At 36.3% G+C, this 15,188-nt stretch overlaps 1 protein-coding gene across 27 annotated transcripts in view; it reads right to left on the reverse strand.

The window, feature by feature from the left end:
* STAG2 (STAG2 cohesin complex component) overlaps positions 1-15,188 on the reverse strand; it is a 91,114-nt gene that overhangs the window by 34,872 nt on the left and 41,054 nt on the right. For all 27 annotated transcript variants that reach the window (XR_015702580.1, XR_015702567.1, XR_015702568.1 and 24 more), the window contains 12 exons: positions 14,060-14,221; positions 10,978-11,074; positions 9,564-9,640; positions 7,752-7,956; positions 5,335-5,486; positions 4,206-4,279; positions 3,968-4,091; positions 2,672-2,770; positions 2,495-2,574; positions 1,858-1,965; positions 864-975; positions 142-259 (listed from right to left, as the gene is read on the reverse strand). Coding sequence is in view for 8 of the 27 variants with exons in the window: in XM_087748561.1 (XP_087604687.1) it covers positions 142-259; positions 864-975; positions 1,858-1,965; positions 2,495-2,574; positions 2,672-2,770; positions 3,968-4,091; positions 4,206-4,279; positions 5,335-5,486; positions 7,752-7,956; positions 9,564-9,640; positions 10,978-11,074; positions 14,060-14,221 (1,408 nt within the window). In the remaining 19 variants the exon portion in view is untranslated. The remainder of the gene's footprint in view (positions 1-141; positions 260-863; positions 976-1,857; positions 1,966-2,494; positions 2,575-2,671; positions 2,771-3,967; positions 4,092-4,205; positions 4,280-5,334; positions 5,487-7,751; positions 7,957-9,563; positions 9,641-10,977; positions 11,075-14,059; positions 14,222-15,188) is intronic.

Here is a 15,188-nt window from a genome sequence, read left to right on the forward strand (position 1 = left end):
ATTAGTATTAGTGATTTATTACAATCATGTAAAAACAGAGAATATATGGAGACTCATAAATGTAAAATCTTATTTCCTTATAAATCAAGACTAACAGAAACTGCACAGCAATATAAAGAAAGATCTAGGAAAATCTCTTACGTTCTTCTCCATTGAGAGGCTCCTCCAACAGAAGACTGTTCATACATTCCCAGTCCTTCAAGAGGTCTGTTGCACAGTCCCACATGCTGTCCACAAGATAAGCAGCATGTTCATGCAACTAAAATGAGAACAGATTAAGTATTTTTCTTTATCAGCAATAAAGTTCATTACAGAACTTGCTATAATACAGGACATTTCTCTCGCTTGGCTCCTGTCTGTGGCAAAAAAAAACAAAGTTTTGCGAGCCGCTCTTCCCCAATTAACTTAAAAAGATGAATCCAGACCAGCTGCTACAAAGCGTAGCGCTACAAAATCTGTGAGAACTTGGGGGACAGGAGGGTGGGGGTTGTGGGGGGTGTTTTTCCCCCCCTCCCCCCGATAAATCTCCTAAATCACAATTTCTTTCTACCTATACATTAGCATGAAGAATGATGGACAAATATTTGTCAGAGCAGAGCTCACAGGCTGTCTCAACAGTGTGTACTGGACAGATCCTTCAAATAAACACAACCACACAAAACAGTCTTTCGACCCCCAGATTGCTCCAATACTAGGAAAACCAGGACAGATTCATGGTTACTAACCAATGAGCGGGGAAAAGAAAAATGACAACAAATTAAAAAATTTAAAACAAAAATGGGCAAAAAAACCCCAAAGAAAAACAAACAAAAAAACCAAAACACAGACCACAAAACAAAGGATATCCCTGAAACTCAACTTACTTCACTTTCCAAAAAGAAAAACACTAATGTCTTCACAAGATTAGCATTCGGACTTTGTCTTCCCCTCCTTTTAAGTATTCCATCATCTTCAGGATCTCTGCGGCTGAAAAGCCTAGAAGAAAAATTATTTCAGGACAAGTTTCTTCTTCATTGCCTTTGCCACAGTCAATTCATATCAAGATACTGTTTTTTACAGGCACACACTTAATACCTTGCTGCTTGGCTCCACATTTTATTTTGAAAGCAAGTAATTTGGGACAAGTATCATTTGAACAACTTCATATATGCTGAGCTGGTATTTCACTGACTGTTTCCAGTAGAACGTGTAACTATAACAAAATACTTTACAAACATCAGTGATAATTGCAGGTGCTTCAGGTCCCACGCTCCTCTTGAGCAAACTACAGTTTCTGAACCTCCCCGCATGAGACTTTAAAGCAGCAAAGAAATACCAGAAGAAGGTCTGAAAAGTAATGGATGGGAACTCTATTTTGTTTTCCCTACACAACTGATATATGTGTTAAATCTCTCTTTTTGGTTTTTTGTTTGTTTTTAACAGAAAAGTACTTTATGAAATGGTCGTATGAGCCAACGTGGGGGGGGGGGGGGGCGCACACATTGGGACTACAAATGGGAAAACCCTCATTATGATGCAAGCACAAGCTTTAGGTACCAAACTACATGAGCATTTTAAGATGTTTCACAAAACCCAGGAAGGACAGGAAAGGAGAAGACAGAGGAATGTTTTTATTATATTCCCTGCAGGTACAAGCTTCTGAAGTGCAGCCTTCAAAATTACTCTCTACTTCCCATTCAGAAAAACTACAACAGTTCAAAAACTACAGTAGTGTTACATTTTCTGTAACGTATTTCTTAAGGCCACTTCATTATGAAGTTTTTCCTTTTCTCAGTTAAAACTAATGAGAATCGTAGTATTAATGCACACACTACAATCTACAGGAACAAGAAGTTAACTGTAATTTCTCCACCTTACTTTTTATAAAGAAATTCCCCTGCGGCAACTGCTACTGGCCGATGAGCTGAGTAAACCAGATGGTAGACATTTTCACAGTCTTCTGCAGTCAGAACTTCTTCACTACTCCTAGGGGTGGGGATGGGAGGAAGGAGAGAAAAAAAAAAAGAAAAAAAAAAAGCTGAGTCAATAGAGTATGAACTCTAATGAGGGCAATGGAGATGAAGGAGAATCCAAACCTTTTCCTTCAATTTATCATCCTGATATCCAAACCCAGATAGCTTAGTTCCAAAGTCTTCCTAAACAAAAATTACTGATAAAGTATGAGCGTTTGGTCCAAGGTTACACTCAAAAGTTCAACTACTGTGTAGTGTTCAGTACATCCTATATTTCTTCAGTTCAAATATTCCACGAAAGCTTCAAATTAGGGAGGCTGAATTCTAAATTTCTAGCCTTTACACATACTTAACTGTGGTAGATAAGTAACAGCACTGTTAGTACTTTGTAATCCCAATTTGTTCGAGTGTAAGATGAGTAGACATTTCTCTAGACTCTGGATTATCTGAATTCTGTCAAGCTTCTGTCCTCGCTCACAGGTATAAGAAATACTTCTAAGTTTTAATACGTAGGTCAGATAAGTAGATATACATGTACTTACTGTAAAACAAGAGTGAGTAATTTTATTGCTTGGACTGCAACATCATATTCTTTGTCAAGAGTCATAGACACAATTCTATCCTAAGAACACAAAAGAAAGTGTTTTCAAAGAGGAAAGAAGTGTAACACAACTTTAAAAAAATTCACACATACTTTAAAAATATGGAGTTACACTAACCTTGAACCGACTGGTGAAGAGTTCCAATTTGGAATTAAGCTCTTTATTATAGTAAAGCCCTTGCAAAGCAGTTAGGCATTTGAGTCTTACTTCCCCTTGCTAAAATAAAAATTGAGAACTGGATTAAAAGTCAAGTATAGGATACAGATGTGATCTTCAAATCATACAAGACAAGTTTCTTTTGCAGTCTGAATTAATTCAAAGATGAAATGTTGTCAAGATACACTACCAATAATCATGTTAATGACATAAGAATATGTCCTTGCTTGTAACAAGCCAACAAAGGTATAAATAAAATAAAATAAAATAAAATAAACAACAACAAAAAAACACACACACCCCATGCCTTACTGCAGTTAGTATCTCTTAGTCAAAATAAACTTGCTTCATTCTTTAGAGATGTACTCTAAATGCTCAAGATATTTCTAAGCAGAATTCTATATATTTCCTTTCACTTAAATTAAAACTGGCAACACCTACATCTTTAATGATCATCTCTTGTTAGATCAGAATTACCAAGTAGATACAGGGAGAAACATTCCTCCTGAAGTACAAGATCTACTTTAGCAGAACTTGTTTTAAGGTACAGATACAGAAATACTTTTCAAAAGGCTAGGACAGCTGACTTCATGCAGTTTCTGATCACTCCACTGCCAGAGGTTATTGTTTTTTGATACCAAACCCATGAACAGCACAGCATGAGTGAGCATCCCTCATTTGTTTCGCTTCAAATTCAATAGCCTGAAGTCCCCAATGCAAGAACTGAGACAATGTGCTGACTCAACAATGAATCAAGGAGTATTTGTAAACTTTATCTGTTGACCACTCCAAGCAGAGAATAATCTCTAGCTGATAAGTAACAGCTTGAGGCACTCATCAGCACAAAAGGAGACTCTTCCCATGCTTTTTATAGCTAGCTGAGAATGCTAAAAAGTTTCTTAACTTGGCAAAACAGAGAAACTGTTAGGCTATATGACTGGATTATTCCATGTGAAATGCATTAATTTTAAATAGTTACATATTATAAAGTAGAAGTCTGTGTCAGCCATAAACAAACAGAAAAAGCCATTTGCTTACAAATAACAGTTCCTTAAAAATATATATATACTCTCTAAAACCATTCAAAAATTCAAGTCTATTTTATATATATGTTGAAACACCAGTGCTTCTGAGTGATAAGAAAAGCAGTGGCTGATTAAAACAGTTAAGAGATCAAAATCTAATCTGGCAAGATCAGCAACCAAAAACGTGGAGTTATGCTTCATGACTCTGTTCCTCTTCCTCAGTGCAGCTTACCTTATCATGCATAGTCCACCCTACGTATTTTAAGTAGCTGTCATTGAGAAAGGCGTCACTGTACATCTTCATCCATATTCCAATCTCTTCAATACAGATAGCTCTTATTTCAGCAATTGCATCTCTGTGGAAAGAAGCGGGGCAATGGGATCAAACAGATGATCAGTAAGAAATAGCCTGTCACCGGCTTCCAAAATAAATTAATGAAGCTAGAAATTACTTACTAAGAGAAACTTACCGGTATCTATGCACAAAAACACCTTTAAATATTGCATTCATCATGTTCTCTATTTCATCCTGATTTTCCTGAAGCTGAAAGAATGAACAGAGTACATGAACAGTGAGCAGCACTTTTACAGTCAGATCAGATGGTGCTGATGCTAGACAAACTAAATTAAGTTAACATTTGCAAGTGTGGCCATTAAATCCTTTCCTGAAATATTCACAAATCTGTTTCACAGTACAATACGCTATTATTTAAGGAACTGTATCTACCACAGCATACAAATTTTAGTAATTCTGACCACTGGAAAACTGTTCTTCAACTGTAACAAAGACTTCTTAAGTTTCTGCAAGCTCCTTCTTAAGCTATTCATAAGAAAACTTAATTTTCTAGTAACTTTTTAAGCCCAATGTTCAGCCCAATTTTTAATACATTTACTAGGTTTTTATGTACATGTATTATTAGAATAACACTCAAATCATGTGAACTGCATTACAAGGAGTCTTTTCTGTACGCTAAAGAATTTGTAATCTAAAAAGACAAAATATAGATGAAGAACTTTGCAAATGGCTACATGAGCAGCATATACTCTCTTTTAAATACCTCCTTCCTCCTCATCCATTACTTAGAGAGAGAAAAATGCAGAAACTGAGTAAGGTATTGCAGAAAAAAATAATTTAAGGATATGGAGCTGAAAAATAATGGAGGAGACAAATCCAGTCTCAGAGTAACAACACAAGAGCAAGACATGCCAATGAGTTGAAAAGTGACACAAACAACACAAGAGCAAGACATGCCAATGAGTTGAAAAGTGACACATGCAGTGTTTTACAACACAGAAAATTCTATTTGCTTTCAAAGTGCAAGAAAGTCGGTTAAAAGATATGAAAATAACTAATTATTGTCAGCAGACAAGCATATTCTTTTTGCAGTTTGAACTATAAAGGTAGCAGAAATTGAGACAACGTTAATGGCCATGGTAAAGGACAAAGGAAGTCAACATTTTCAAACATTAAACATGAACAACAACAAAGAATGAAATAGACTAATAACTACCTTTACAAAAAAACAAATTACAGAACAAGATTAATTGTTGTCATTTATCAATGCTCATCCTCTGCACACCAGCTACAGTTGCACTGACCTCCTTTCTTTTCTGTAGTAAGAGTTCCAGCCTATCATTAGCTCGTTTCCCAATTATTTTATTTCGTTCTGCTTCATACTGCCGTTGTGTATTGTCCATGTTAATACTAAGATTTAATGCCACATTCACTAAAGCAGTCATCAGCTTCATGGCTACAAAAAAGTGAAAATAAGGATTATTTAAAAGGTTACTTGATCTAAGAAAAATGATAAACAAAAATCTTGACACCTCCTCCTGTCAACCCTTTCTGTATTTATGAAAATATATTCACTGTAAATTTCTTGATACGCGAACCTCAGCAGTGTTTTACTAAGCACTACATCATTATTTATCAGCACAATACTTAAAACACTGACATGCTGTTCTTTTCTTTCTGACAATTTTTTAATACTATAAGCATTATTTTTGAATTGAGATATAGGATACGCTTCCCTCACAAAATGAAGGTGGAATGTAATATTTAGAAACATAGCCCAGGAAATATTAAAAGGATTCCATTATTAGAATCAGTTAGTAGACTGATATTACCAAATTATTCAACCTCAAACATAAAAGAAGTTTTTTTTCTTCAAAAGGAAATGTCTTAGACAACCAACACCACCATATCACACCATTCTTCTTCCCCCAATTTAGTTTTAATGAGGGGCAGTTTTCTTTAAATATTCCTCTATTTGCAGAAGCAGAGAAAGGACGCTAGCCAATCAGAAGCCAGAGAACTGACCAAAATGTAAATACACTTGGGTAGGATTTTCTGCATGCTTTTATTTCGGAATCAACCCTTTTAAAAAGGGTGCAGACAAATATGCCTATTGCAGAAACCAGGAGGTGGTCAATAGCATACTTGCTTTTCTTATGAACTTTTGTAACAACGAGGCATGAAAGGGCTTGCACTGGCAGAGCATATCAGAACATTATTAAGCGTGTATCACTAGCATAAAGTTGATGAGTAAAGCATAAAGACATGCAGATACATCGAAATATCGTCACGCAGTATGATCTCCAAGGATATCAAGATGAAAAGAACATGTCTGAGTTAATCATAGAAGCCAAAATTACTGCAAATAACAGTAAAAATGGATACAAGGATTTTGTTGGCTGTCTCTGTCCCACATAAAACACAATCTTCAAGAATACAAACTGTAATCTCATACGAAATGCACAAGTAATTACACAAAATCAACAATCGACTACTGAACAAATGCAAACAGACTACTGATAAAAATATTTTGTGTGACAAATTAACATGCAACAGGGTAACTTCCACAACTGTCATTCAGGCACAATTAATTAAAAAAAGTAATAAAAACTTGGTTTTTAAGAACCAACATTTGTATTAGTCATATGGTGCAACAGTCAAATTGCTGACAGAGCAGAATCAGTATATTCTCCTGAAATAAAAGGTTTTGTTACTCTCTCCATAATATATCCCTTGGCTAGTGGGAGTCTCACAGCAGCAGCCCAACGCGCAGTGTGGTAATGTATATTCAAGAGAGACGATCGATGCAACAGAACAACTGATCAGATAGTCAGAACTGAAGCTGGCCGTAAATCAGCCACTTCCAGTGAAGCTAACAAGAACTATTTCCAGTGTCGCAAGAACTCAGTTTCACGTACAGTCTAAATTCACTTTGTTCAGACTAAAATTGCTATAATAAGCCTTACAGAAGTGGAGTGTTGCACAATGCCATCCGAGACCCTTCTTCATTAATTGATGCAGGTTAAGACTTCCTTATCCAGGAAGCTTATCCTTTGTCCATATAGTGATGCATTTATTTAAAACACTCCATACTTAACTCATATGGGATTTCTTCGTAATTTACGGGGGGGGGGGAAGAATCACATAAAAAGGACAATTACTTAAAACCACGCAGAAATTTAGTGACTATATCAGTGATGAAGCATTCTTTAAAATTATTTCTAATGCAATGAATGGAAACACTACTTTCAATTACATTGTGCCATGGCCTCAATATACAGCACAATTTAAATTTGTAGTAAAAATTGCATCCAATTAAAATACGACTCCTGCTTGACTTAATGCAGAGCATAAACAGGTTCAATTGCGTTTGAGATTAAAGAGATACCTACACCTTTATTATGGCCAAAGACAGACTTGTAGAATCAACTGGAAAGTTTCCTTCTATTTACTTTTTCTACTAGACCTAAAGCTAACAAAAATTGAGTACTAGACAGCTGGTAAAGAATGCTTTAAAATAATGCTCTATTTTTCAGTAATGGAAAACCATTAAAGACAAGATAATATAGCTGTACCAAAACAAGTTGCATTAGACGAAACCATATCACACAATGAAACGAGTTGCATGTCGAATATGAAGAAGTTCAACTAGAACAATTCTTTCCTGTGCAACACAAAACATAAAAAGAAAGCAATACACAGATAAATATAATTCACTGACCTGCCAGTGTGCTAGTGTGCCGAAACGCTCTGACTTGTGAGTCTGACAGCCCCGTAAGCAGTGAAATAACAGTATCCATCATATACTCATCATATATGATGCTATATTGACACTGTCGGACGAGTACTCCAATGAACTCACAAAAACTGGATTTGAACTTCTTCCACTGGGGACCAGCCATAGTCAGTGGATAATCTCCACTATCCTATTAAAAAAAAAGGGGGGGGAAACAGGAAACTCTTTCAAATGTCTTAAAAGTTGTTTTATTAAATAAAGATTAACAAGAGATGGGTATAACTTTAAAGCCAAATTCTCCAATGCCATAAAAACAATACATCAGAAGAACATGATTCCACAAATATGCATCTACTTTGCAGCTCGGGCTTGTTATATGCAAAGACAAAGTTGTACAAGTCCTATCATAAAACCCACACATAACCAGATATACTGAAATAACTACCAATTTCTTCCTTCTGTCCTACCACTGCCGCCCCCCCAAAAAAAACCCTGATACCCCTTACAAATCTGCTTCAGGTTACACTAGAACAAAAGAACCATCACATGAACAGGCAGTTGACATGTTTAGGAACACTCAGTTCGGGACCATAATAAAGTTTACAGGGAGATGCTTACATATCAGACTGAAAATTCCTGAAGTCACAAAATTACCTACCCTAACATCTTGAATATAACAAACGTGTGTTCCTCTCCTGATTTGGGAACCTTTACAAATAATGGTAAAATGGCGGCGGGGCGGGGGGGGGGGGGGCGGGGAGGGGGGGGGGAAATTGACAATCATTTGTATCAGTGCTTCTGTGATCGGCTTCTTTAAGAGGCTAAACAACGTTACAGGTTGAAAATGAAGAAAGTATCCATGAAAGGGATTAGAAATCCGAGGGTTGTTCATTAACACAGTGGTAAACAGCGATTAACATAGTGATAGCATAACATAGTGATAAAAAAAACCTGAACAAACAGTCCCAGCTGAAGCTTTACAAATTTCATACAATATTGCCTTAGAGTAATCAAATCTATTTATGCACTGAGATAGTTCTAAGGAACACTGAAATCCTTTTGAACAAAAACATATTACGTTTTCCCCTTTGTTAAAGTTACCCATGTTTTTAGGATTTAGGCAGAATGAAGGGGGGTGGGCATCTGTGTGTTTATTTCCATATTAGACAAATTTTGGGATGAGGTTTTAAAGCTACCTTTATATTCTTTGGAACACGGGGCGAAAGCAATAACACTCAAAAATAAACCCACCAAAAAAAATGAAAACCCAAACCGAACTCAACCAAAACACATCTCATTTACGCTAACACTCAGTCGAACAGAAAGCAAGCAACAGCTTAAAGGAAAAAAAGTTATACTCCCCATGAAAGGCAAAGCATTAGTCTTCAATTGGAGAATAATCAGATTCAAATCCCACAATTTGTAGATTAATGAATGCATAGAAATAAATTTAGCAAGCATTTTAAAAGTTAAAGAAGACTTAAAGGCCTTGCATACCCAGCAGGAATGGGTAGACATCCCACAGAGCCCCACAGTAGTAGGAGTTCCCACTATTTGAGAACTGAAAGTCGATATTGATTTCTTAAACCATTAATAAAACAAGTTATATACATGCAAAGCTTTACTTCCTAGTCTTACAAGTTCAGAGAAATAAGGGAGTTCAAGATTTTAATTCATAAAGGTCCTGTCATTTTTGCAGCTGACCTTACCCTTGAAAGAAACCTGTGGTCCAGTAAGATTAGGAAAGGTTACATAAAAAAATTTCATCAGTACATTATCAGCACTTCATTAAATTACCTCATCAAATTCTTCAGTCATTTTTCGGATTATTTCAGAATTCTGCATATGTCGGAACATCTCTGCTGTAACAACTCCTACAATTTAGATAGCAGATTGTTAGCACTTTTAATATGAAAGAGGTAGATGGCAGATGACATGTCTCCTGCTACAATGAAAAAATGGTCAATTTTCAGCTAACCTACAGATTACACGTGTGTTTTTTAAGAAGTTACACATTTTTTATTTTCGCATCCGTGTGTAACAAGCGCTTGGCACTAATACTTTTCCTCTTATATATGGTTTTATTATTATTCTTTTTTTTAAAATGTGTTTGTGTGCGTGTACACACGCATCTAGAATTTACTCATTTGCTCATATTCAGAAGTCAATGATACTTGTGCCAGACCCCTTCATCAGCCGACAGACTACACTAATCTGAAGTGACCTTTCAGGACTCAAGATTCTAAATGGTATGAGACAACTCTGAACAGTTCTGTTGCTATTTATCATCTTCTGCACTGTAATAAACACAGTGATTTCACGCAGTTTCTATTTGTCTTAGCCTCAAATTGTTAGAGTGTAAATGGTGATAATAAAAAACAAAATAGATCTCCTAAAGTTTACTGCAACTATACTGCAAAATTCATGACAAGGATCATCTCAGAAAGCATTAAAAGATTCTGTAGTTTTCTCTGGTACCAATAATCAAAAGGTCACTGCTCTTGAAAGCATGGATAACCTCTGAGGAATGCTGTTAGCTTTCTGGAGATTTATGCATGTTAAAAGTTTATCAGGACAGAGAAACACTTGAGCAGAACAAATTACATCCAGTCCTACTCTATCAAGTGCAGTGACACTGCAGGGTAAGTTACCTTCTCCTGTTCAAAAGGAGGTGAGGGGAAAAAGAATGGAGGACATGGAAATGAGGAAAGAAAACCAGAAAATAAAGACGACAACAAAATATGGAAATACAATCTTACTGTAGACAGGCTACCGTGAAGCTGTCCATAATATCTTTTAAATCAAGCATCTCTACAAAGGCTATGAAGCAATCTTAAAACAGTCAATGATAAGAAGTAGATAAATCCAACTAGAATTCCAAGACTGAACAAGCTAAACTATCAAAGTTAAAAGAGAGAAGCGGTTTTCTGAAATAGTAGCCGGAGCAGAGGAAGATGAAGTGTTAAGTACCAGTACCGCATTCTCTCTGGTGTGAATATAAAAGGCTTAATCTACATTTTTAGCTATCACATAATATTTCTAAATCTCCTGCTCCCACCTTCTAGAAATACCAGCTTAACTACAAGAACCTAATAATGTAAACTAGCCACAAGGGTGGAGCAGTCCTACAGCATATGTAGTATAAAAGCAAAGACTGAGAATCATACTATAATATTACTTAAATGGATGAGTAAACATTTCAGTATCTTACCTTTGCAGCCTGAACACTGAATAAAGAAGTTAATGAGATCAAGAAGTGCTATATCTCTATCATGTTTGTATGACTCTATCCAGTCATCCACTACAGACTAAAAAGAAACAAACATAAAGGCACATTTTAGTTTTCATAAATCAAAGACAGTGTTATTTAACGGCTTTCCAGTAAGTGATTCTTGTTCCTTCCATAAATAACTTTGCAGGTTTTTCATTAATACAGAACAAAATGTTTGAATGAGTCTTTACTGCCATAATACCAGTTTTCAAGAAAATCACTCATTTTATTCTATAAACATACACAAGTATGAAACTGACACCTAAACATAAAGCACAGGAATACCATATAGTCCTGCAGTAACTTTTTTTGAGAAAGAATGCAAAAATAATTGCTATGTTTTAAGGAAGCATGTTCCCCCCCCCTCTCCCACGACACTTCTCTAAAAATACTACTTAGGTGTTCAGTTCCAACCGCTACAACTCCTTATACTCCTCAAAAAACGTTGCCCCTTTGATGAACTGTGCTCCACACACATTAGCCATAACAGGATGAACAGCACTGCCCTACACTGCATGGACATCAATTCCTCCGTTTTCCCTAAACCAAATAGGAAAAAGAGCATTTGACTAAAAAACTTAAAGCGAAGCAAGTTAACAGGAAACCTCTGATAATGGTTTTGAAAAAAGAGAATTTACATGTGCGTATAGTACAAACTGTCTACTGCAGAAGTCACAAAAACATACATCATACAATTAACTTACTAACACAGGCACAAGAGACTCACTTTAGTATCAAGCTCTCAGTTTCCAGTTTTTTTAATATGTTGATACCCTGCCCTAAAATCTAGAGTCATTCTACATAAAGAGAGATGATGGAATAGTTCAGAACTTCCAAAAGACAACTGGACTACGCCGCATCTCCAATGTTTCCTGTCTGTACTCTTCTCAGTGCTTACTCTCACAGGCAATAATCCTGGGAGGACAAATAAAGTATGTTCCCATGTAGAAAAATTTCTGAACAGAGATACAGCTAAACCCCTCTTCTCTAAATTTAAGATTGTTTATAGTGTGATGCACAACTTTCATCAGCAAGACAAAAAGAACTAAAAACTCCAAGTGAAATTGTCATAGACTTCCCAGTAGGAGCAGAGCCCACAAACTAGTACTGATTTAATTGAGCTGTGGGGAGGGGGGAAATAATCTGGGAAACATCTTAAATTAGGCTTATTAGACCTTAAGAAGGCCATGGTGCAAGAACAGGATAATGCTAGGAACGGGACAAATATTGCCGTTAGGCAGCCTTGTTTTCAGAATTTATTTATTTTGAAGAACCTCCAGCAAAACAGTAGTTTCCTCAAAACGTTTTGTCTCAGTGGATGAACCATCTGTTTTTGCCAGAGAATAGACACTAACTCAGAAGGAGGTATGGAACAGAATTTAAAAGAAAATAAAAGAAAATAAAAGAAAATAAAAGAAAATAAAAGAAAATAAAAGAAAATAAAAGAAAATAAAAGAAAATAAAAGAAAATAAAAGAAAATAAAAGAAAATAAAAGAAAATAAAAGAAAATAAAAGAAAATAAAATAAAATAAAATAAAAGTTATTATCAAAATCTTTTCAGGTAAGCCAGCACTGAGGGACACTGAGAAAACTTTTTACACTGAATGGTGAGGTGGACTTTACTTTAGAAATACTTTGAGAATTTTTTTCTTCCTTAATTTTGACAAAAAATATTGACTAAGATTCACTCTATTACCCAGATATCAATTCCCCAATTCAACAGAGTAATTGGGCCTGGCAAAGGTCCATTTTGCTCTTGGAAAGCAAAAGATTTTGGCTGTATATCATTTTAAACAGTTAAAATGTCATGAAGATACAACCACTGATAATCACCTGAAAATGTAGCGCACACAGCAACAGTTAGAACAGTATCGTTTTTCCACGTGCTTTGAAATATGGCAGAACAAAACAAATGACCGAAGTATCAGAATTTCTCTGCGCAAATGCATCAAAGTAGTCTGTTCTTTTTTAAAAGTCTCAACTAAATTTCTGCCAAGGAACTCGGGCTTCAAGGTTCCCAGCTCTAATGCAGAGGCTGCAAATCTCAAGCGGACCACATATAGGCCCAGCTTCCTGTGTGCCTATCAGAGAAGCCGTAAACTCTAGATGTTCAATCCCAAAGATAGTCTTTCTTCGAGGCTGCTGAGGAGTCACATGAGTGAGTCAGCAGGAAGGCTTCGCTGCGGACAGGCTTACACTTTAACCCTCTCTCTTCAACCCTTCGCAGTGAATCACTGGAAGATTCATGGTCAAGCAAACACTTTATTGATTTAATGGAATTTAAAAGGGGGGGGGGTGTGTGTGCTAAATTTCTTAATAGACTGACTTCAGTCCCATTAGTAAATGCAGTGGAGACAGTGCCTAATGCAGAGACTTTTAACAGGTTAAAACTTCCTGACCCAAATTCCACCCAGTTAGAGTACTGCAATGCACATCAGCCGAGTCAACTTCAGGGAAATTTAAAGAGTAGCCCTTAAGTTGTAGCTAGTGATTTCACTTGGGGTGAGAGAAGAGAAGCAGTGGTTTCTTTTCAGATAATCTAAGCTCTGGGAGCATCTACAAACTACAGATTTCTTATTAAGTTCTGTGACAACCATAGGCATAAACCACATTTGTATTTAGTTATAGTCACACAAAAAGGACTTAAAAGTCATATAATCTAAAATAACCTTTCTTCATTCAGGATACTGAAAAGTCACTTTGAATCACAGTTTGAATTTCTTCATTATATATGTGATTATTCATGCCTGACATTTAGTAATGAAAAATCAGTTCGTTCAAATTCAAACCTTAACAACGCAAAGACACTTTGTTTGGGTTTGGTTTTGGGGTTTGTTTTTGTTTTTTTTTTTGGGGGGGGTTGTTTATTTGTTTTTTTTAATCTTAATCTGGAAATAAAAACTATTAATTGAAGGAAAAAATTTACCTTAGGCTTCATTTTATCAAATTGTATGTACAGGAAAATATTGTTATATCTAATTTGTATATTCATCCAAGTCACAGAGATATCCCAAGTCTTACCTGCATAGCACTCTTGCCCATTTTAACTACCTCAAACAGCATCATGTTTTCCACACCATTCTGTTGGTGATGTCCATTCATCCGATTTGGACCACTAGGCTTCCCTCCTCCGTTTCCACTTTTCCCCTTCTCTGCTGGCCCTTTTTTTCCTTTTTTACAGGTCTGCAATCACACAAGCGCACAAGAAGTTTTAATTGGGTACCATGTAGTAATTAAAAACAAAACAAAAAAAAAAAACAAAAAAAACAAAAAAAACCCAACCAAATTACCATTCATACCACGACGACTATACACAAGGCGTTTTTCCCCGCCCTGCCCCCCCCCAAACCAGATTTAAAATCCAAAGTTGAAAACAATAGCTGATCCTGACTGATACAAAGACCAATGAGAATTCTACAGGTTCCATTTCCTCCTTCCCTCATTTAAAATCTTCTAGCAACTAAAAATGCAATTAGTAACAGTGTTTGACACAAATATTTTTATCATGTTTAAATTGTGAAACAGATTATACAGATTTTATTTAAAATAGCTATGGCAATTCCCTTAACACATGTCACAAAGTCTTCTCTGCAATTCATTAACCTTTTGGTTTTTTAATTTGAGCAAAGGTTGGCAAGTGGGGTGAGCAAGAGCAGACAGGTGTCTTTGTATTTGATTCCCCAAATCAAGTATGACTTACAGAAAGAAAAAAGAAAAAAAAAAAAAACCCCAAACAGAAATTAAATGACAGTTGTATAAAACTATTTATCACCACCTCTTAATAACTGGGCACTCTGTACCAGTGGAGGTACACGGGATGCCCAGCGAGGCGGTCGCAGCCCAGGCCAGCCGGCGTGCAGCAGCCTGCCTGTGCCGCGGCGGTGAAGGAGCCACATGTGGTGGGTGCCAAGCCAGTGAGAGGGCAGGAGCCACCCGGGGCAGGGGGGGAGGACATTTGTCCCATGAGGGGAGAAAAGGACTATTAACTGGGTTTAGACCTTCCCACCCAGCTAGTGTAACCTCCTGTCTGCAACCTATTAAAAAAAAAAAATTTTAATTGAATTACTGTTTTCTGTTCACTTTTCAAATTAAAAGAGAGTCAGAATTAATGACACCAACCAAAAGAGACTGTATTAGCACCAATTTAAGT

Source organism: Nipponia nippon, unplaced genomic scaffold (genome assembly GCF_047370975.1).
Source record: "Nipponia nippon isolate SJK-2023a ecotype South Korea unplaced genomic scaffold, ASM4737097v1 scaffold_12, whole genome shotgun sequence".
In the NCBI taxonomy this organism is placed as follows: Eukaryota; Metazoa; Chordata; class Aves; order Pelecaniformes; family Threskiornithidae; genus Nipponia; species Nipponia nippon.